At 38.2% G+C, this 24,572-nt stretch overlaps 1 protein-coding gene across 7 annotated transcripts in view; it reads left to right on the top strand.

Annotated features, from left to right (window-relative positions):
- Positions 1-24,572, top strand: part of IQSEC1 (IQ motif and Sec7 domain ArfGEF 1) — a 150,518-nt gene that overhangs the window by 100,362 nt on the left and 25,584 nt on the right. For all 7 annotated transcript variants that reach the window (XM_075514291.1, XM_075514292.1, XM_075514294.1 and 4 more), the window contains exons 2-4: positions 947-1,229; positions 4,989-6,253; positions 22,527-22,688. In XM_075514291.1, coding sequence (XP_075370406.1) covers positions 947-1,229; positions 4,989-6,253; positions 22,527-22,688 — 1,710 coding nt within the window. The remainder of the gene's footprint in view (positions 1-946; positions 1,230-4,988; positions 6,254-22,526; positions 22,689-24,572) is intronic.

The following is a 24,572-nucleotide window of genomic DNA, read 5'->3' on the forward strand; positions in this document are numbered from 1 at the left end:
GAAACATATGAAAAAGACATGCTGTGGAAGAGTGAAAGTGCATACACAATTGCAATATGAGAATGCCCTACTGTAAATTAGTACTAGTCATCAGTCCTTCAGGATAAACCTTGACCAGGACTCAGTTTTAAAATGCTTCCTATTGTGTCCAAGTCCTTTAATATAAAGTGTTTTTCTTTCCTTTATTCCTTAGCAATAACAGCATTCATGTGAAAACAAAGTGCTTTATTTGTCAGATAGGTCCTATTGTGTTTTCCCCACCTGTAACTATTTTGCTTTCATTAGCTAGAAACACCATCCCTTGGGATGCTTTACTACAAAGCATGCCAAAAGTATCCCATGGGAGCAATCTTTCACTAACAGAGAAATAAATGAGATTTCTCCTGTAGGTACTTTTTCCCAACTTCAGTTTCTAGAAACACAGTAGCTCACAAGATCCCAACTCTAATTTGAGTAATGTGAAAGTAATCCTTTTATGTGAAACTGTAATGTAACAGTAAGAAAGTATTGCTTTTATTTGTCAAAGCAAGGAAAGACACAAATAAGCATCTGTCATTTTGAAGTAGAACAACTTGGAAATGAGCAGTCTTATAAGAAATTAAAAGTTTTCATTTATTTTACACAGTAGTTGCTGAGTGACTTATTTAGGATGTTATTAGTAATTACTGTATGAAGTTGAATAATGCTTGAAATGTCAATTCTCCTGCTTGACTTGTGCTCTAAAGATGACCTCTGCAACACCAATAGAGACTTGCTTAGATTACAGTGAAAACTACAGTGTTTGACATGAAAGCCACATTACCCTGTACTAACTGCATCTGAATTTGAACAAAATGTGCTGGATGTCTACATAAAATGATGCTAAGCAAAACTATGCTATTTGTTGCTGAGAATTTTGGTATACAGTGCTCACCTGAGGATTTTCCTGTCTCTTCATTCTGTCTAGTGTTGAGGGTGAAGCTCCAAGCAGTGAAACTGGCACGTCTTTGGATAGCCCATCTACTTACCATCAAGGACCTGTAACGCACAGTTCAGCTCTAAGTCCAGACCATTACGATCATTCTGCTTACGGGCTGTATTCTGTCTCCCCTGGGCAACAAAGATCTCGGAGGCCGAAACTTCAGCACTCAACATCCATACTGCGAAAACAAGCGGAGGAAGAAGCTATTAAAAGGTCAAGATCACTTTCTGAGAGCTATGAACTCTCTTCAGACCTACAAGATAAGCAGGTATTTGAGCTTTGTTACCTAATTTATGACAACGGCAACATGTCTGTAAGCTGGGAAAAATCTTTTCCAGCATCACTTCAGTTGTGATGCTGAAAACACCTTTTTTTCCTGCAACCAACTTAGTTCATAATAGTCATACATCAGCATTTCTGAGGTTTGTTACTCTTTTTTTTTTTTTTCCTCCTGTGTTGGTTGTCCTTGTGTCCCATACACCTTCCCCCATTCCTGAAGAAACGCATAAAAGATATGTTTTAATAGTGTTAAAAGTAAAAACAGTTCTCCTAGGAATTGTGATTTCGTGCTTTGGACAAGTACTAGAATGTAATAATGCAAAATACTTTTCTAAGAAAATGAGTAATTTTGAAACCCGGATATCTTTGTTGTTGCAGAAAGAAAGGAAGAACTTATTGTAAGTTATATTCTCTCATATCTGTGGGGTGAATTCAAGGCCTTGATTGGTTTTACTCAACTAGGCAAAACTCCCATATGCTTTACAAAGAAGTAGATGGAAGCTATGTAGATGTTCAAAGCCTTTGTTCCTAAAAAGGCACTTCTGTAAGACAGTCAGCCTCAGCCATTCCTTTTAAGCTTTATTGTGAATGTAGTTCGATTTGCAAGATGTTTATGGCCATATAAGTTCATATTTATCATTTGAAAATGATGCTGTAATAGCTTAAGGTAAGCAAATATGCAGGATGCGCTGAATTTCACTGATAGACGAACAGTAGCCAATACATCAATGATTTTTGGGTTGTTTGTTTTGGGTTTGTTGGGGTTTTTTTGTTAGAGATCTTTCTTGCCAGAGAATATTTTGTTTACTGTGAGTCATTGTGGTATATTGCATAGTCACTCCAACTTGTATGGTACATGGTGAAAGTGGAAGCAGGCAAAATTCCGCAGACAGGAAGCAAACTACTCCTGATTTTGGACCACACATTGATAGTCGGTGAAATTTATAGGGGCTAAGTCTCATTTGCCATCTGTTTGTTGTTCTAAAATTTCAGGTTGGAGAATCATATAATGTTGTTCCAAAGACACCTGGAAGAACAGAGCTTGGCCTCTGACTTAAAGTTGAAGCCAATATTTGGGATAGCAAGTGTGAGTTTAGTTTATGCTCACCAAATTCTATATTGGAGTGGGGACATATCAAGTTCCTGATTCTTGATCTAGATTATGCCAGCTCTGCTATTAAATTGGACCTCCTTGTGAGATCTAAAATGTTACTTCCTTTTCTGCCTTTGGCAGTCATTTTTGCTAGATGTCTCATAAGGGATTGATATAGAGTGTTAAGCTTACTAAAGAGGTCTCTTGCACTGCAGATATTCCACAGAGCCTCATTCCATCTGTCCTTTTTTGCCGGTTTGATAGAGAATGAGGACTGCAGATGTTATTTTGTATTTGTTCGGGGAGTCCTACACAATAAAAAGTGACAATGATACATAAAGGAAGCTTGATACTGAAGAGTTGCTTACTGCTCTTGAAAAGCTCTCATTGAAATCTCAGAAGATACTTAAAAACTGTTTAGGAAAATGTCCAAGGCTTTACCTAAAGGCAATGTGCATTAAATATGCATTACAAAGGTGCATTAAATATGCATTAAAATTTATTAGAAATATCAGTCACAAGTCTAGTAAATCATCTAGGCAAATTCCAAAATACTCTCAATTAAAATCCCCATCAAAAGCCCCTAATTTATGATAATCAATGGTGATGTCATTTTCTGTGTAAACCTGAAGGACAACAGCCTGTTTGCAAGAATAAAGTCCAGATAGTTTAGTTTATAGAATACTAGTTTTTGTTTTATCCTTTCACACCAGCTATGCCAGTTTTCTTTTCTTTAGGCTTGACATTTAATTTTGAGAGAACAACTAAATTAACAATTCATCATTTGTTTTGAGATTAGTCCAGCAAAATAATCTCTTACAATTTATTTAAACACACGGGACCTAACGTATACTACAGATAGAAATAGTAGGAAATGCGTGGCAGCAGGGTTGTGATAGAAGTTCTTAATAATTTTTTTAATCTTCAGAATGCCTTACAAGTAACCTCATAGCTGCTTTGACAAGTGCAAATGTGGGGGTAATACAACGCCCATTTGAGGGGGTGAAAGGCTAAACAATTTTTTTTTTTAAAGACAAACTATAGAAAATTATGCAGAGGTTTACAGACTCCCAGCTCAGAGATCAGTCGCAGCTTTTTGAGCTTAGTTAAAAGAAGTTTCAAGATACAGTCAAAAAGAACAATTCCTTAGCGAGCCCTTCTGAGAAGTTGGCATCCTCAGTTATGCCAATAACTGTGGCATCATATATTGTTATGTTTTTGCATCTCGAATAAAAAAAAAAATTAAATAAAAATTAGTGCTTCACATTTAAAAACACTGAGCCAAAAAGGAGATAATCTTTAATGTGGAAGGGGAATGGGAGCTGCTGAACCAGGCAATAGCACTGAAAGAAATACGCCAACTACTCCCAGATGGTAGACATAATGGACTAGAAAACATTTTTTAGTAGCATTTAGTTCCTTCCATAGAAGGGGGATGAAGCCCCTCTGCACATCAATATCTGAACTTAACAATTACTCAGAGAGATCTCCAAAGTATGAGGAGGAGAGGTTGTGTGTGCACGTGCATGTAACGTAAGTAATGAAAACATGGTGTCTAATGAAAAATGGTACCTGGATTTGCAAGCAAGGAGAAATGACTTATGAATCATTGGAGTATTATGCAAATTGCATGGACTTATACAAAAATGCTGCCAGAAAAATGGTGGGTTTAATTGTAGTACTAAACATATTGATTTGTGATGTGTGTTTTGTGTTTGTGAATGATATGGATCCAGCAAAGACTGATCAGAACAGAAATTAAATACTGGGAAAAAAATTGAAATGAAACTAGTTATTCATCTTGTTCAGTGTTTTTTAAATAAGTAATGCTTTTCATGTTTTGGAAGGAAAGGTTTGAAAATATCTAAAGAGTATTCCAAAAGTATTGACATGTCATTTTCACTAGGTTAAACTGAGAGCATTTATAATGCATTTATTTTGCATATTCATTCTGTTAATTGGAAACACTGGCAATGTTGAGTGTAATTACAAGAATGAAAATAGATTTGAATTAGTATTTAGAAAGTCTGAAATATGTTCTTGGTTTGAGGAAGATTGTGTATGTGGATGTTCTATCAGAGAAACCTCTCTGGAAGCATAGGGTCTGGGAGACTCAGTTTTGCTTTGGTATCAGGCCTGGGTGAAATGATGCTACCTGGTTTTTATTCATGTAGAAAGTGATGCATGCCTGGAAAGGTGATGGCCACTTTCAGAATTTACTCCCAAAATATGGCAATTTGGATTATACTTGGATTTCGCTTCTCTACAGTTGTCCCTACAGAGAAAGAATGACTGCATTATGCTGCATTAGAGCGTTGTCTTGTCTGCTTTGACATGGGCACACCAATGCTGATGTGTGAAAACCAACATTTAAACACACACTCACAAATTGCCAACACCATAATTTTATATGGCAGTATTCACATAGTCATATTTTTGTCTGTATTTTTATGGTGGAACTTGCAAATGACTATTCGATTCAATATTTGTGCAGTTGCTAGTTGCTAGTCTGGAGCTTTGAGTTTTTACTTTCAAAAACAGTATACACTTTGAAAGATTTCTGAAAATTAAAGTTGTGAAGAAATTTTTTTTTGTTATACTTTAACCTTCTAACCTGCATCAAGTTACAAAATAATTGTGTTCACCCTTTCACAGGTGGAAATGCTAGAACGGAAATATGGAGGCCGTCTCATAACTAGACATGCTGCTCGTACTATACAAACAGCTTTTCGCCAGTATCAGATGAACAAAAATTTTGAGCGTCTTAGAAGTTCTATGTCTGAAAATCGTATGTCAAGACGCATTGTACTGTCCAATATGAGAATGCAGTTTTCCTTTGAAGGACCTGAGAAAGTCCACAGCTCTTACTTTGAAGGAAAACAAGTTTCTGTTACAAATGATGGGTCAAAGCTGGGATCCTTGGTACAGTCTGAATGTGGTGACCTTGGAGAGTCAGCTACAATGAAGTCTCCAGCAGCATCTACTGATTTTGCTGATGCTATAACAGAACTGGAGGATGCTTTTTCCAGGCAAGTGAAATCCCTTGCAGAGTCCATTGATGATGCACTGAATTGCCGTAGTCTACATTCTGATGAAGTCCAGACTCCGGATCAAGTCAGAAGTCGTGAAATGGAAAGGGATAGTTGTGCTCAAACTAAACCAGCAATTCACAATGTGGATCACAGGAAGCTTGATGAGATGACAGCGTCATACAGTGATGTTACATTATATATAGATGAGGAAGAGTTATCTCCACCCCTTCCACTTTCCCAGTCAGTAGACAGACCGTCCAGCACAGAATCTGATTTGAGGCTTCGGTCCGTGAACTCTTCTCAAGAGTACTGGTCCATGACCCACAAAGATGATAAGATAGACACTGATACGAGCTGTAGGAGTACCCCGTCACTGGAATGTCAGGAACAGAGGATGAGAATGGATCATCTACCATTGCTAACTATAGAGCCACCCAGTGACAGTTCAGTGGACTTGAGTGATCGCTCAGAGAGAGGTTCATTAAAGAGACAAAATGCATATGACCGAGGGATCACTAGTCAACAAGGAAGCCCAAAACACATCCCTCACAGTATTCCTGCCAAGATTATATCCCGAGAGGAACAGGAGGCAAGGCATAGGGCTAGGCCTATAGATAGTCATTTAGCTATCAATGGCACGGCAAACAGGCAAAGCAAATCAGAGTCTGATTATTCTGATGGAGACAATGACAGCATCAACAGCACTTCCAACTCTAATGATACAATAAATTGCAGCTCAGAATCTTCTTCTAGAGACAGCCTAAGGGAGCAAACCTTGAGCAAACAAACATACCACAAAGAAACTCGCAACAGCTGGGATTCCCCTGCCTTCAGTAATGATGTTATCAGGAAACGCCATTATAGGATTGGACTGAACCTTTTTAACAAGTAAGTACAGCATTTCCTCCTTTGCTCTCTGTGTTTGGTAGAAACATAGCCACTGAACCAGGAATATTTTCTAGTATCAGATAAGTAAGACTGGTGTCTGATACTGACTTTTCAGTGAAAAAATAAGCTGCTTGTGGTGACTGTTCATGTTAGAGTACATACAAGTTGACATCTTACAGCTTCAGAGGAAACAGCTTCAGAGGAAAAGGAAAAACATAATTATCTGTAAATATATGGTAGTAAACTATTGAAGAGGCTGGATCAGATTCCTTTCTTGTTGAAAAATATGGTGGCTTATTCCTGATCATTTCTGGTGTTATAACAAATTCAAATTTCTTCCTGCCCTAATCATGTAGGTATTGTAAAACTTGTCGTATGGGAATTGGAAATAACAAGCAGTCTAAGAGGAGTTTCCTGTTTAACACGGGCAAGGCCTGAAAATTGTTCAGTACATCTCATCAAAACTTTGATAGTAAAAAACAATGTGCTGAATATTTTTACGCTAAATGAATATTTATTATTTATCTTAAAGTTATTGTAAAATTTGTATTTCTGCCTATGACTTAATTTTCCCATGTATGGAGTTGTTTAAAACTTCTATAAAGTAACTTTCTCAAGTTTCTTTGTTTTATTGAAATACTTTCTTCTTTGGATACTCCCACATGGCTGTAGAAAACCAAGAATATTATGATAGAGGGTAACAAATAATATATGGCTTAAACTCTGTATTCACATTACTGGAGTTACATAGATCTCATTAGAACTGTCATAATCGGAAGATAAGAACAGCTAGGTGATTGGCATTAGAATTCCTAGCTTTTCTTCACCCCTCAGTTGATGCCTCGTGTGCCAATTTCCCTGCCCTAGAATGGGTATCATTTACTCAAACCTTTTCTGGTACTAGTGCCTAAAAAAGCTCCTCAGAACACTTAGATGAAAGACGCTAAGTGCCAGAATATGTTCCTATTTTTCTTTAAACCACTGTTGGCAGCTCACAGTGTTTGTATAAGTTTTTGAAATTTTCTACAGAGTACTTCAGGATTTCTCTATGAAAATTTTGTCGTTTCTGAAGAGCTAATAGATATTTCAGCGTGCTGCCATAGACCTTGCTTCACAGTCTCCTACAGCTTGAATGAGTTTAGCCCTCCTTTTCAGCTAGCAATGCTGTGATAGATTTTGTTTGGATTAATAGGTCAGTGGTTCATCATATAATAATATGTTGTAACATTGCAGCTAATTAAAGCTTTTTGATGCCATCACGTGAGGCTGTGCATTACAATAATAAGTATGGATCGGCCAGGTTTGGCTGTAAAAACTTTCAGGGTTTTTTTTTTTATCTTTGCAAAAAGCTAATAGGCCTTTACAGAGCTTTTAACCAATTGGAAATATGAGAGTCATAGGATCTCCACAGCTTTTACTGCTCATGAAGTAGACTGGGTAGGAAGATATATCAATTTGCTCTTTTTAGAAGATTTGAAAACATTAACATCCTTGGTGCAGGGGGTGGGGAGGAAGGTGCTAGTGCTGTTTGGCTGACATTTAAAAGACTTGGTGTTTGCTCAGTTTTTTGCACAGTAATTAAGCCTTAAGCAGTTAATGATCAGTGAGCTTCAGGCTTGATAATACAGTCTTTTGAGTCAATTGCAGAAGGCTGTAAGAAAAAACGTGAATGGAAAAAGTGCTCAAACAGCATGCAGAGAGAGATGAATGAGAGCGCTGGAAATTGTCAGATGCTTCTAGTCATGTGCCATATCAGTAGGAGGCTGAAAGTGAAAAATAAACATCAGGAATAGAGAAGAATAGAGACTTGTTATTTGAAACACATCTAAATGATCTTGCTTCATGGACTTGAATAGAGATAACCCTTTTATATATATTGGCTGGTTGTAAGATGACTTGCAGTTTCTTAGCAGTGAGTTCTAAAAGACAGCACTGCGCAGAACTCCAGGCAGCACCTCTGTGCGTGGTCGTTTGTTGTGCATGATTGTTTCATTCCCCCACCGCATTTTATCTCCAGTATTGATACAGAACTGAAGATTCTCATTACCTTCTGCCGAGTCACTCTGATTCTGTTGATAGCTCAGACAGTTCCCAAGTATCCCCTGTATCTTGGTTTTGATTATGGCTCTTCAAGTCCGCAGATTGTGACATTTCATTAATAGCCTTATTTCCCCTCTGTGCAATGTCAGGTATTGAACCATCATAGAATGTGATGGTGTATGAATCTGTAAACTCTTCTGAAAGGGAGCTGGGAAACTTCCAAAGCTTTATTCTTTAAACAGTTCAGAAGGAGACTCTTAAGGGTGTATCAGTGAGATTGCAAACTGCATTTTGTGAGGTAAGCGAAGGGATAGAGATTGTGTTCAGGCACTTGCCAGGATTTGCAGATGACAATTTCTTCAAGATGAAGAATCCTTTTTCCTTTTATGTGTGTGCTGTAGAGGTGCATTAGTTTCAGTTGACTTCTGAGCATCACGCTCATTGTTCTCAGCACATGAAGTATGTCATAGCATCGTGTGTGTCCAAATGTTTTTTGAAAAGCAAGCCACGTCCTAGATGTCAGTTTCCTTGGCGAAGGCTGCTGTTTCACATGCAGAACAGCGTAAAGGCGGATTGCCCAGCCTGGTTAGACATGGGCCAGTAAGGGGGTCTGCAGGTCAGACGGACTTTCTGCAAATCAGTCCCGTCTTCACAGTTTCTCCATGGCAAAAATACAACTGCTCAGTCTCTCATATGAGCAAGGGTCTGCCTCCGCCTTCAGTCCAATGTCGCAAACTGCTTGTGCTTCCTATCGTGTGACCAGATGTACACCCACGGTGTGATGGGATACATTTTCTTTTAGTCTACTCTCCAGTGTTCAAGTCAATGCAGCAGAATCATGTAGATGTCCCTTGATCACATGATCTTTCATGACACATTTATGATCATGAAAGGAGGGAGTAGTACAAGTCTTGGCAGTGAGCTCCTGAGAGGATGTGTGCTCCACCCATGCAGAAGGACTGTGTGAAGAATTGAAGAAGTGGCTTTGAAGTTACCTATTACAAGAAGTCAAGTTTTTTCCAAATGTCTGCATCTACCAGAGGAAATTTTAGGGATGTCTTTTACAAGAAGTTCATGTTAATTTCATTGCATCTTTGAAATCTTTCTTGCAAATTAAGATCCCAAACCTTAATTAAGAAATAATCATATAATTTCTTTCTGGTACATGAAACTTGGCTGAAATGCAAAGAGTTTAGAACCTTAAAGAAGTGCATGAATTGTAGTAGAGTAAATACTTCTGCTTCGTTCACTAGGAGTATTGAAAGAATGAAGTTTTAAAAAGCATGGAAAGTCACTATCCTCACAGTTGAAATTTCAACAGAAGCTTTATAATTTTTCTGACTGTCCTATTACAATAATAATTTTCAGAAGCCAAAGTGCAGTTTTCTTACCAGAGGCCCTTTATTAGAATAGCCAGTTATGTGTGGAGTAGAAGTTGCACACAACTGGTGGTCTAGTTCACTTAATCACCATTATGTGCAAAACATTAGTAGCACAAAGGTCCTTGCAGAATGGAGAACACAGGACAGTAGACAGAAAACTGTAGGTAATTGAAAACCATTTTTCTAGGAGTTTTATCACTTGATCATATAATTTGTTTCAAACTATAACTTGGCACTCAATTTGGAACCTTAGTGTTGATTAAGGAAGTATACTTTTTAAAAGATGTTTTGTGATATCTGCTATACTAGAAAATAAAGTATCACCCCAATGGAATGATTTCTGGATTCTGATTTTCTGAAATTGCAACTAAGTTAGAGCTTCTGTACATTCTCCTATTTTTGTATGGAAGTAGTGATTTCACCCTGTCAATAGGCTGTCAGATTGTGTGTTACCATTCATTGCCTTCGTAAAGGAAGGATTGCAGGTGCATGCCCAGAGTGCAGAGGCTCCCAGGGAAGCTTGGTGAAGCCAGCTGTGTTGAATTAGGCATTTTCTTCAGTGTAGTTTGAAAGGGTTGTAGTCTGGGAGAAATTACACTAGAAACCATTTCTCCCTTATAGGCAGAAGGAAAACACTACCTAGAAAGGTTTATTTTGCAGGCTCCAAACCCTGCCAATGCAAATCCAGCCTTTGAGACTGGTTTGCTTATAAACAAGGCTTCAAGAGGGCTTTTGACTGCTGCTTTAAAAAAAAAAAAAAAAGAAAGAGGAGGGGAAAAAAAGAAGTAAAAAGGGCTGTGATTTTATTCTCATGTTTGTTTTGACTGCAGGCTGGAAATACCAGGTTTACCAGTTATTGCAGCCCAATCTGGTAGGATTTTCAGGTTCCATTCTGCTACCGGTGCACTGATGGCTCTAACAGATTAAAGAGGACCGAATGGTTTAACCTCTGTAGTCTGAGGAAACATGTCCTGCCCTTGGGTCAACTTTGCAGTCGGTAGTAGCAGACTGTAATGCTGTGCATGTGTAGGAAGAAGTATATTGCCAGATTTCCTTCTCTTGTGTCACCATGATGGTGGCAGTAACTCTGGCTCCTTGCCAAGTATTTGTGGCTACCTGGTATGTTTGTTGATAACACTACCCTCAATTACTGTCTCCTCAAACTGCTGTGACACACCCAACTGGGCCATGTCGAATAGGCTATGATGGGGTGATTATTCAGCATTCTCTTGGGCAGGGAGTACCAATGCTTTCTGTATTAATAAAGTATTTTCAACAAAACTCGGACAACATTAGAGCGGTTTGAAAATTTGATGCGACTGTACCTGGTATTATACAACATGGGAGATAAAAGTTCATGTTTCTCAGACTCATTTGTTAATCTAGCAGAGACGAGTCATATTTACTATCTGCTTTGGGATATCAGATATTGGAGGACCCTGTTAAATGGCCTCTCATCTGGCAGTGTTCCTGTGGCATTGTGATTTCTTGCCACACGAGTCAGTCTTGCTGGTGCTAATTGCTGGTGAAGAGAGACTGTGAAGTACAGCTCGTGGGCCATTTGCACCATGCTGCTCTGGTTTTTATGCTGTCGCATCATTTTGTTGAGGGCTCTTTTTGTGTAGTGTTTTGTTGCAGGTTTTACAGCCCCATCTTGCATGTACATCTTGGAGGCAAATGAATGTAACACCACTTTGCATTGCTAGAACAGAGGCTAGGCTATAAATATTTTTACAATAAGTTTTCCCAGATGCCTTTCAACCCCCACCCTCCCCTTTTTTGTCCTCTTTTGCTTTCTGGAAAGGGTAGTGGCAGATGGAAAAGTTCCCCATGTGTCCACAGTCCATTACAGCGTACTGTTTTGAAGAGTTTTCTGTAGCTTCCTTTATAATGGGCTATTATCAAGGTTCTCACTATTCCAAAGTTCTCTCAAAGGTTTTACTGACAGAGCTAAAAAGGCATGAGTATCTGTTTGCATTATGCAGTGATGTATCATCTTTTGACTTGTAAGCCCTGAAAGCCCTACCAGCTTCATTTATTGCATGATGAGGGTGATTTTATTCAAAATTTAAAAATCACTATTGATATGAATTGAATACTAATTCCAGGAGCAGACTTTTTTAAACATGTCTAGATTCCTTGGAATGTTAATTTAAGTATTTCTTTATTTTACTAAGCAGATATGAGAGGAATTTGCTGAGTGCTGGTGGGATTATACCAAATAAAAAATTGCAGATGACAATTTCTAGAGAAATTATTGTTGGAAATCTGAGGCACACAATAATAATATTTGTGAGAAGGCACATTTTTAATTTTCCATGAAAGCAGCTTTAACTGTTCAACAGAGGTTTCCATCATGTACATGTAGGTAGAGGTTGAAGGTAATTTGGATTCCTAAGTACTGTTACATTCAGAAAGCACTGCAAACTTTTTCTCTATTTGAAATCCTTAAAAGTTGCCAGATGTTACTAATTTTTTTAAAAAAGATGTTTTGCGAGTAGCCGTTAGTTTAAGTATTGTAAGAAGTGTATTAATCTGATGTTCCTCCATTTACACCAATCACATGCCTAATGAATTTCACTTAAGATGCTGAACATACTTTCTGTATTGCTTTTAGTTGGGTCTTATGGTGCATCCATTCAGCATTCTAATATCTGGTCTGAAAACATGTCTTTTTAGACTGTCCCTTAGAATTTTAAGTTGCAAGCGTATTGGAAACGTTTCTAATTATTTTAGACTTTGTAAGTGCAGATTGAGTAGGAGGGAGAAGGTGTAAATCCAACTAAGTTGGTTCTCTTTACCTTTGAACTAATAATATTATTTTGTCAGCTGATCTCTAGTATCTTTGCAAATCGTGTATCTTCTCTGATGTTTTTGAATGATTCAATAGAAAGAGGAAAGGGGAGACAAGAGGCTTATTCAGGATTTCACAACAGAGCCATTTGCCATCCTCCTGTATATGCTGAGAGGGACTTTATTGTTGTTACAACATCTGGACTGCAGATTATTCAGCCACAGACAGTTCCAACAAAAATTAAAATCAAAGCACTCCATGTAGCTTGTCCTCTAACATGCTGAGGAGTTAGTAAAAAGAGAAGAATGTTCTTAGTATGACTCTCATTATTTCTAAAAACGTTTAGCCCTAAGTGAGAACACCCAAAGAAAAAAAAAAAGCTCTGTGTTTTGCTTTGTTCTGTGCGTGGTTTATCTTTTCTCCCTGAGGACACGTTTTTCCTCCTTTTTTTCCAAAATGGGTGCTTTGATTAGCATACGTTATGTCCTGCCCGTAAGAAACAGCTGAAATGTATAACTGAGAATTCAGCCAATAGTATATTTAAGCACCAGTTTCAAATATGGGCACAAGGATTCCCTTTATTGCCATTAAAAGGGAGTATAAACTTTACCAAATGTTGAAAGCAAATCTAGCTTTCGAAAGGCTGCGCTATGACCAGCAGTAACTGTGTGCAAGCGTCCCTGGAACCGTGAAAGAGCCATTACCTCATCCTCTGCCGCCAGCTCCGCCTGCCCTTAAACATTCTGGGCACACGTCTCCCTCCCGCTGCTACGTGCCAGGAATCTGTAACTGGTTTGCTCTGACAATGCCTGGGTGCGTGCTCAGGATACAGTCGGTTATTAGAAAATGACCCTAGGAATGGAGGAATTTGACTGGGTGAGCAGCTCCCAGGCAAGCATCAGATATGACCCAAATCTGAAGTGGCCAAATTTTGAGGGTGAAAAATGTGACCAGCTGCCTTCGCAGGCATACAGAGGACAGTTTGAAGAGGGAGTTGGGAAGGCTGCATGGGAAGCCTTGGAAGAGAGTTAAGGAAAAGAAAAGGGGGCACTGACTCTTTCCTCCTGTTTAACAGTTCACATCTATCTACTGAATTGGGGTTTGGTGGATCTGTAAATGAAAAATCTGGAGATCTTTAAACAGTATTTTTGCATTGCCAATTTAAAAGGTATCCCTTTTGAAGTAAATGTGATTGTCAGTGTTTCCCATTTGCAGTCAGCAGAGTTGCAGAAATTGAAGCTGAAGTGCTTCTGTTACATGTAACTGGGTGTGGAAAGAGAATTTAGGGCAGGGACACTAGAAGCATTAAGACAGGGACTGTTCCTCAGTTTCAAGGATGTCATCATCTTAATGTCTCATTTCTGACTACAGTTGCAAAAACATGAAAGCAATACTCAGCCCTGGCAAATAGGTCTGAGAGAGCTGGCAGGTTTTTCATGTATCTTGTCTCAAAGTGGAGTATGTTTTGCTCTCCTGGCAGCTACAAACTCTTTTCCCTACTCTTTGAGAAATGCAGGGATGCAGTGGGGTCAGAGGAGGTGAGAAAAACCTCATAGAGTGTTTTGGTCCATTTATTTAACTAAAATATTTCCTTCTTTCTTGTGAGGAAGGAAGGAGCGGGTGGGGGGAGAAGCAGGCTGTCCACTGCCAAGAGAGGGAATAATGAGGAGCTACAAAATCTGCTATAGCATGATGACTCAGGATTGTTTTCACCAGCCAGGACATGTCCAGCTACTGCATTGCAACTGCTTGGGGTGTGCTCTATGATTCTCTTCACTGTGCTGACTGCTTTGTTCCTCAGGGCTGATGCTTCTCATACGGAAAAATCCTATTTCTGAAATAGCTTTAAACTCTGTTTTTCCTCCTTTATTAGAATAACCCAGACTTTCTGCTTGGACCCTTTAGCTGCCTTTTATACACTTTTTACAGTTTTATAATCAGCTCTGATTCAGGCAATAATTTTCAGATAAGCCTCAGCATTCAGTAGCAGTAATGTTTGATGCATAATTTCCTAGCACTTCACTAGGAAATGGTGACATAAAGAAACCAATTGATCAAACAGAAAGTGATGGTAGAACTGTTCAGGTCAGTTACCCAATTTTGTGAAAACAGATGTCTACAGAGTTTCCTCTCTTTATTTTACTCCCCCACCAAATAGAACTGGGCACTGAGATCACTTCCTAGTAAATTCTTTTGTTAGTGACATGAGTATAAATTAACTTTCACTGAATGGAGATTGCTCCAGGTAATTTGGTGTAATTGCAAGTAAGCTGTGACCTTCGCATCTGTGGCGGTAGTTTTTTGGTTCGGTCTTGAATGAACCTGAGCAGTTCATTCAAAACTGAGAAGATTAACATATCATAATTTAGTGGAGAGAAGTCTTCCCCACAGTGGGGAAAACTATGGGACTCCTGCCCAAACAACGTGAGTAACTATCTCCCTGTTTCCATGAGATGCAGAGAAGCTGTGAAGAAGAAGCTGAGAAACGTGCTGTTTCTTGGCTTATTTTCCTGACCCAGAGACTTTTTCTTGTAATTACCAGAAGGTGCAATTTACATCTAGTTTTTCTTTCTCTTCATTAAACAGTTGTGTTACATGAGGAAGACACAGATTAGGCTGCCCAGTCAGTTTCTCTTAATTTTTTTCCTTGCAGTCCCTTTCTTGCGTTGCTGCATAGTTGAGTGAACTCTGACAAGTTGGCACTAGTTTGGTAGTATTTTAAGGATATTGGGTTTTTTCTTCTTTCCCACGAGGTTTAAAATAGGCATAGTGATTCTCTTAACTTCATTGCTGCAGCAGTAGGATATTCAGCAAAAGTGAAGGAAGAAGTACAACCATAGAAGCAAAACTTAGCTGACTGCCAAACTAAGGAGAATGTTCAACTAGCTTGTTATTGCCAACTTGGCTATTTAAAAATATTTAACTTCGTAAATGATTCTAAGAAAAGTCTTAGATTCTTGCTATTAAAAAAGCCATCCCTGGATTTTAATGTTAAACTAATGCTTAGTTTTGTGACAAATGTAAATATTTTCAAAATGGGATCTCTAGTATCAAAGGCAAGGAAGATTATTTTCTTTTAAGAGAGGGCTGGCATCATAGCTGCATTAAATTCTCCACCCCCAACATGAAAAGATTTCTTTGGCAGCAGCGTGTTTGTGAACTGTTTGTTTGCAGTGTTGACAGCCTCTAAGAAATGTTTGTAGTTCTGGTTTGCTTGTTTTCTAGATTCTCGCAGCTTATGGTCCTTTCAGTCTAGCACGCGTGTATGTGCCCAGACGTAGACAAGAAACCAAAAAGCATAGATGCGCCTTCAGAAATACTGAAATTCTTTCTGGATGTTTCACCAAGCTTCTTATTTTCAGTCAGGCTAGCTTTATCCCCCTTGTCTCAGACAGCTGTAAGAACAGTACGTTTGTGTTTATTTACATTGTGTGAATAAATCCCTAGTTTACCCCAGAAGATACTTTTGGCATTGCTGGGTATTGGAAACCTAGACTTGGGCAAGCTGCTCTCTGTGCTCATTTGTTTATTAATGTTTCCATTTTACAGCTCTGTTACTGGCTGAGCATCTAAAAGGAAATAACAGAGATTTAATGTGGTTTTGGATGCTTGTAAGCTTTACATGTTTAGCAGGTCAGAAATAGGGAAGGCTTTATACACCATTGTACTGTGGTTTTGTTGAATGTTTCTTTTTGAGGTAGTGCTTGCTGTTCTCTTCTGTTGGCCAGTGTGGACATAGGCACTTTATCCACACTGTGGCTAGGTTAGTACAACTGATTGTGCAGCTACGGGGGGAACTTGACTGGATTTAAAAAAACAAACCAAACCCAAAACAAACCACCACAAAAAACCCCCGCTAAAAAACCCTACAAACACAGAACAACAAAGCCCCTTTTTCTCCTAGTTCAGTTTGTCAGGAAATCCTAAACCAGCAATAGGAATGAGAGAGGAGACTGATGCCAGTGCTGGCACTGGCACTGAAGTGCTCACCTAACTACAGCACTTAGGTTTAATGTGTTTGTTTTGCAGTAAGACTGGCTGTACCAGTAAGTCTAGTAGATAACAGGAAATGCTAAGTTTGTCCCGATCGCTTTCTTAGCATCTAGAATCTGACTAAAAGCTTTTCCTCTGCCAAATTCACTTTTCAAATTCACGGCAGTGTTTTTGCAAAAATAGTATTTCCTATAATTTTAAAGATAACATTTTGAATATCTAGATAATACAAAGCCTTATTTCCCAAGTACCACTAACCTTTGGAATCCTTTTATGGTTTAAACAGCAATCTGCGTGTCTGTCCCTGCTCCTACTCTGCCTGTTGGGTTGTGTGAGCACAGTTGTTGACAGCTTTGTCGCGAACTGACTTGGGAAGTCAGTCAGCAGATGCTGTTACCCTTCCCCTCTTCAAAGGAGGAGCTGTTTCTGACCATGGCTTTCCTGCTTTCTCAAACTCTGGCAGGTCTCGAGAACCTCTGAAAACAGAATTCAAGCAGGGGAAATGTCAAACCAGGGACTGGAATTATGTGATTTTGACAGTCCATATTTAGTGATTCATGGAGATTTAAGGCTGTTTTTTATCATTGGCAATCCAAATTTTCTGCACCAGCTAGCTGGCAATTATCTTTGCATGTTGATGATATTCTCACATGGTGTAAATGATTGTAATAACATGTATCCTAAAGTTGTCTCAGTAGTTCCTCTGACCAGGTGAAAGTTAATTGAGACAAATAATGACACATTCAGAATTACAGATGTCTGGATGACTGCTCTTCTTACTAATTTGCTCATGACAATAGAAATATTAGGAATGCAGTGTTTTTCTAAAGATGCTGTGCTGCTTATATACATGAAGGTTTTACCTTTTGTATTTTTTTTTTTTTTCTTTCTATACATTCCTAACTTGGATAAGGGACACTTCTCTCAGGAATGTACCAGCTTTGATATTATTACCCTATTTATTGTTCTCCTTTTCTCTTCTACCCCGTACTCCAAAGGAGAGCTCATTCTTAGGAGAGCCTTGCACCTCACTTTATTAGCAAAACTGCGAAACATACAGACCTTTTTGTGATTTTTCCAGATTCAACCTGCATAGCTGTTAAAGGAGAAAAAAACCAAACAACTCCTCCTCAGCTTCACAAGCTATAAAACCCCAACAAACCACCACTCTAATGAGTTCTACACAAATGTCAGCAAGTTATATGAACTTCCACTGAATTTATGCTTTCGGTACTGCACGTAGAACTTGCTGAGTAAATAAGCCATCTCCTTCTAGTTAGCATTACGCCTAGGAAGGAAAGGCGTAATACTGACTAGAGGAAATAGCAGTCATGTGCAGGGATTTACCGTTGTCTTGGCTTTTGAGGGAATGGGTTTTTAGGGGGGCTGGGGTTTGGGTTTTTTTGCTCTTTGTTTTTTTAACTGTTGTCTGTGTGTGAGTTTGCACTCTTCGTTCCTGGAATTTGCTTCCTCTTAAAGATGTCAGTTTCCAAAAATTGCTGCAGGATCCAACGCGTCTTCAGAAATACACAAAGACAACATTTGTACTGGATATGACCAGTGCTCTCTAAGAAGTGTGCTTATTAAATACACTGTTTTGATCTGCTATTTTGAAGTTTGCATTACTTTCTCCATCGATGTTTTTCCCCTAAAAGTCACTTTAAACCATCCTAAAGGTCTTGTTATTAATCAGTTTTCAGCAAATTCCTTAGCCCTTTATGCAACATCTGAGAATCTTACATAAATATGTTTTTGCACATCTTTTTGTGTGAGTTGATTTCTTTTATTTTCCTTCCTTTGAGTAGATTCCTTTTGATTTGTTTTGGTTGGGGTTGGTTGGGGGTTTTTTTATTTGTTTTGGTTGGGGTTGGTTGGGTTTTATTTTGAGATAGAAGACATTTTTAAGCTTTATTTTAGAAGCAATCCTGTAAATCTCAAAAGTTCTCTAAATATGTATATCATCAGCTATGTGAGGTGCTAGCTTTAAAGGGTGTATTTTGGTATTAGTTAATGTATTCAAATCGGAAAAGAAATGCTCTGCTTATGCAGCTTCCACAATTGCTATTTATAGACTTCTCATCTTCCCTGTTATTGGTAGGTGTAATTAACAAGCCATCACTGGGAATTTTCCTAATCACAAAAGACTCTTAGTTGTAAGTACAAAACGGTCTACACTCAATTCTGAGTAGGCAGAAATGAGGATGACTTATGTCATATATCCTGTCTCATGTTAAATCCATGACCCTTTCGTGTCCCACTTCCTTCTGCATCCAGTCACACACTTTAGGAAAATTAGGGTTTGGTGAAAAAGAAAGTTTGTTCAATTTAAAACAGCTGGTTTTGCCACCACTAGAATCCCTGTTTGCTCGTGTTGTCTTTTAAAACCTGCCCTCCCAGAAACCCTGTCAGCTACCTGGTATTTTTTGCCTTTCATTGGGAAGGAGCAAATGAGTTTCCGGTAGTTTGCTGATAGTCAACACCACAACCTACATGTCTGTCCTCTTGGCGCAGTTAAGAGGCAATTCCTTCATGCTTAGTAACATTTGAAGTTTGTGATGTTGGGAATGACTTAAATTTCCATGAAGCTGTTTAGTTCTTCAATTTCCCTGAATTTGAAAAGAGAGGAAATATTGCTTGTGTTTAAAGACAGAGAGGGAAGGCACCCTCGTGTACATTTTTCTCTTAACCTATTGTTAGCTTCCCTTTTTAAGTCAAATTTCATTGGAAGTACAGCACTTCAGAACACTCTTACAAAGTCACCATTTTCTATTAAGTACTTTTCTTGTTGAATAAGATAATTTCACACCTGGTGTGGGGGTGGGAGGGAGCCTACAACAACAATAAAACCCCTGAACCTCCCTAGCTTGCAAGGTGATTAAAATTTAAAAAAAGGAGATTGTTCTTCTAATAAGCTGTTTGATAAAATTTAGTTCATATTAAATTCAGTTTCTTGGTCAGGAGTATTGAATGAATTCAAGGTTTCAGATCATCAAAAATAGAAATATGAAGAAAATTTTGTCAGCAAGCTAGACTTCCAGAACAGAAACCAAAATTAGCATTTATGAGCTGAATGGGAAGCTAGGAAGATACCCATTGGCCAAGAAAATTTTTCTTCCTCTGATATTTAATACCCACATTTAGCCACAGAAACTTATTTTATTCAGAACTGTATTTGTGCACATTCCCATATAACCCTTAACCTTCAGGGTTCTCCTGCGAGCCAAATAGTATTCATTTTGGTAACAGGAAAACTGGAAACACTGAGGCTGCCTTGCTCAAGGAGTGATACCCTAACAACTACAGAGTGGTACCAGCTGCCTCTGGCTACTTGTCCCTTATGCCATCCTTTAGAATATACTCTATTGTAGACTGTCATTACGTGGGGTGAGGTACCAAAAGACCACCTGAAGCTATACGTTCTGTCATTAAGAACAATTATCCTGCTAATGCTTGCTCTAAGAAAGCCTTTATCCCCGTTGTAGTGATGACTATCGGAACCTTCAAAGAAAGATCAAAGTAACATTACGGAAAGTTACAGTTCTCATCTCAACAGGTAGTAGAAATTCTCTAGAGAAGCCCTTTAATTCTTGAGTTCTTTATTTTTAGCAGTAGCTCTGTACCGGCTTAGTCTGTGGGTGCTTGGCTGTTGGCTGGGGTCAACCCACAGGTAGCTCTGCAGTTGAGGTCAGTCATATTCTCTAGGTTTACAGTTGTTTTTCTAGAACAGAACAACAAAGTTAACAGTTTTTAGAGGATAGATTTCAAAAGAATATGAGACAATTTTATTGATCTCTAGTTGGCAAATTCAGTGGGTAGGGCCGTGAATTAGAAGAAATAAAGTTTCTTCACTCTGGAAATGACTCTTAGAGGTTTGTTACTCCGAAGTTTGTCACTGCTACTACAGTTTGACTTATCAAATAGGGAAAGAGTAGTCTTCATTCTTACAGTTCAGAGTTTTCAGGTACTGTTTTCATGTTATTACAGTTCAGAGTTTAAATTGCTTCCACGTTACAACTTTTGTAACAAATTGGACTACTTTCAAATAATCCTAGACTGCAAAACTTCCTGATGCTTCACTTCAGCATGAAGAAAGTATCGATGGAAAAAGAGCTTTTGGCTTCCAGTGTATTGCCAAATGGATTTTTAAGTCTGTTTTGGAGATTTACCTAGCCTGGTTTGAAGTCTGTTTGAATAAAGTGATTTCATATTGCTGAACCAGAAGCAGAGCTACTTATGTGAAAAAGCAGACCCTGACTTGTAGAATTGTACAACTACATAGGAACTGGTGCAAAATAAATCATGTGTCACCCTTGTGATGATTTTAAATGTTCAGGTTTATGGGAGTGGTAAGAATTCATGTTGTGGTTTAGTACAATAAGTAACGATCCAGCATTTTCTATATCTCAAGTAAAGGTGATCTTTGGATCAAGTTGTGCTTTTTGATAGTGTTCTTTGTTTTCAGTTTTGACAGTTGCTGGAGAGGAACTCTCCTGGGTTTGTATCGCTCTGAATTTTATGGACAAATGTAGCTCACTAACAAGGGGGATGGAGAAAACTATTCCTGTTTACGTTGGATGCTGTGAATTTAAATTCAGAAAGATTAAGAATTCTGAAATACAACTCAAAAGCATATGAACGTAGCAGTTACACTACTTAAAAGAAAAAGGATGCTTTTTGAGTATGAAGGAGATTCATTTTACAAGATTGTATTTAGAAGATGACTGTATGTGTAATCTTATTTCAGATGAAAAGAGCCACAAAGCCTGATGGAAGAAATTGAGATTTGAGAACTCCCTTTTGATTAAATTAGATATATTCCTCTGATCTATCTGACTCTTAATAGGGTATTAAGTGTATAATAGTGTAATGTAAAAGAGTAGGAGAACTGAATGGTGATGTATTTAGTAATGTTATTTGCAATTAAAAACCCTGAGGAAAGGTTATGGTTGTATGATCAACCTTGTGTAAAAATAGTACGGTCACCTTGTCCTTTGAAATTGATTTTGCTTGCCTTAAAGGAAATATCTTTCAGGTCATCCAGCATGCTACAAATAACTCACTCTTACAGGTGGACATTATAATTCCTTACAAAATAAAGATGATGATGGAATTACTGGTTCTGTAAAGATACCGCTTTAAGATCTTTAAAAGAAATTATGGTTGTCTGTTGTGTCACACTGCTGGAAGATGCAGTGCACAATATGTGCTGTCAGGGGAATTTTACATCACTTTAAAATATAAGCAGCATTTGCCTTTATAAGCAGTAGATTTATTGCCAGAAACCCATTCCATCCCCAGCCCTCCTCCCCAGCACACACTTCTTAATATGTTAAAATGAGTAGCTTTGGCTTGCTTTGTTTTGACATCTGAAAATGGTTACAGCTAAATCTGGAGGTGATGTATAAAGATATGTAAAACACTGCAGAAATTATGAAGGTGGTTGTCTGAGGGAGGGAAATCTGGGGCAGTGGGTGTGTTAAAGGACAAGAAAAAAAAATCTAAATTAGATGGGAGTTCCACTATTTTTAATAGCTTCTTTTTGCATGACTGACTATATTTTTCCCTTATTTTTCGCATTCTCAGCTTGCAAGTTATACCTCTTCAGATGTTTTTGTTCAATGAGTTTAACTTTTGACAGCAGGGGAGTGGGAGGGTAGGGGTGTTCTTTGTTTCTTCTTTCTCATCGGCAGCTTTTTAGTTCAGTTTCTGGAAGGTACATCTCTCCCGGCAACAGGAGTGTTTAGTAGCTGATGTTGGGCTTGTCTTTTGCATCGACAAGTGTTTTGACTTTCATGGCTGAAGCTCCTTGCATACAAAGCTTCTCTTTGGAAGGGTTATGGAGCAGGGAAATGTGTAATAACATGCAAAGATGTGTTTCAAAGGTAGTAAGCTATTAACAGTGAACAGATGTTCTACGTGATGGTTACGTTTGTCCTGAAACTATACTAGCCCATGCTAGTAGTATGTTAGTCAAAAGTGATTGGCAAAATTGTAAAATTTTAATCAGATGCCTTCGGGTCCAATGGAAGAAAATTAATAGTTTTGCATTCTCATTTCTCCTCAGAAAACCTGAAAAAGGAGTCCAGTACCTAATTGAGCGAGGTTTTGTGCCAGACACTCCAGTTGGTGTTGCCCACTTTCTCCTGCAAAGGAAAGGTCTCAGCAGGCAGATGATTGGAGAATTTCTGGGAAATCGACAAAAACAGTTCAACCGGGATGTATTAGAGTGAGTATTGGGGGCGGGGGAGGAGGTAAGCATATTGTAATGTTCAAGTAAGATGTTTTGTCAAGCTACAGGTAGTAATGGTCTCTGAATGTTTTGTGCTTGTCTCTAGATCTAGTTCTGACGGCGGGGGAAACCAGACTCTAAGAGTTAAGAAAGAAAACATGCACATGAGCAGATATTTATTTCTTTGCTTTCCAGCTAAGTTACTGTTTCTGTTACTGATTCAGCAAGATAATTACAAGGATTTATATTCCCTGTAGTCGTGTACATTTACTCTAAATTTATGTTTTAATTTCATTGGCGTTAGAGTGTGTTATTTCGAAGTCTTTTTCCTTCCTCAGGCTCTCTAATAATTTACTGAATGAAACAAAATAATATTTTATGCAACATAAGGCTTCATCAGTAACAGAACATGAAAATACTTATTACAGCCAAATGGCTCAGATGTTAGATAAACAGGGATTTCAGTGTGTTCAGGCATATGCTGACAAGATCTATACAAACTGTTCTTTTCCAAAAGATTAGATAAACAAAAACTGTTTTAAAAACCAAAGAAATTCAAAGCAGAAAATTAGACTTTTAGCAGCTTGGTCATAAATTTCTAAACTTTATATACAGAGTAGACCAAAAAAGAAGTTGCTTTATTTTAAGAAGGCGTTCATTTAAAACACATATTCTTTTGGGGCGGTTTTTTTTTTTTGTATCTGATATACTGACCTGTAAACATGAACACATCTTAGTCCAGTTTTGTTCAAGGAATCGTATAAAAATTTAGTTAGACGTTTAACAAAACTGCTGAGAATAAAAGCAAAAAAACCCCACATTTTGCCCATTAAGGAAGACTAGGAAAAATTCTGACCACAAGTTTTAACCAGAGTACAATGAAAGCTGTACTGAAATTTGCATTGGTCTATAGATGCAGTCTTTCTTGAGGACTGAATGTTGATACATAATATTGACACCATAATATGGATACATCGCACAAGTTTTAAGGTTATGGTATCACGATACAAAGTGTCTGCCAACACCTTACATTTTCTTTGCATATTTCTTACAGACTGCTTTCACTGGCTTCATGCTGCAAAGATGTTGGTCACATTCTCTACAGTCGTCCTGATCTTACTATTATGCTGTCAGAACTTATGTATCTCAAATTGCAGGCTTGAACGCTGTATTAATACAGCTAATGGCATGTGTACATATGCCATAGACCTGTTTTTAGAGGTTTTCTCTTTCTTTCCTGTGCCTTGTTAAAGGCTTCCTTCTTATAGTACAGTACCCAGCAGAAAGCAACACAAGAGCCTCTGTACCAAAGCATGCAGCCAGCCTTACAATACAGAGTAATAGAATATAGCTTGATTTTGATGCAGTCCCTATTCAGCATGAGTCATTATTAGCTATCTGTAACGATCATCTGGATTTTGCAATTATGAGTCAGACTAGGGTGAAAACTTTCCAAAGAGTGTATATTTTCTAATTTTTTAAAAGAAAACAGTACAGGTCCAGGATGAGATGATTTATAATCTTAGATCATGCATTTTGTGATCTTGAACAAATCGTTTGCCCTCACAGTCTCAAACAGACTAGCAGAACATGGGTAAGTAGAAGTGCGTCCCTGCTAAGCCAGATGCTGTATCTGTGATGAGGTAAATTGTTAGGAGTAAGGTCATAATCACCTACCTACAACCCCAAAACAGTCCTTTTGTTGAAATTAATCTATTCTTAAATAAGCTGTTTCAGCTATGCTTTGGGGCAGGCAACACCCTGTAAGTGGTGAAGTTCTCTTGATAGCATTCTGAACCTTGCCTGCAAATAGGAACAAGCTATTTTTTCTTAAAAAGAGACAATAGAACAGCATTTTGTCTTAAATATCGCATTTACAGA

This window comes from Mycteria americana, chromosome 11 (genome assembly GCF_035582795.1).
Source record: "Mycteria americana isolate JAX WOST 10 ecotype Jacksonville Zoo and Gardens chromosome 11, USCA_MyAme_1.0, whole genome shotgun sequence".
NCBI classification, from domain to species: Eukaryota; Metazoa; Chordata; class Aves; order Ciconiiformes; family Ciconiidae; genus Mycteria; species Mycteria americana.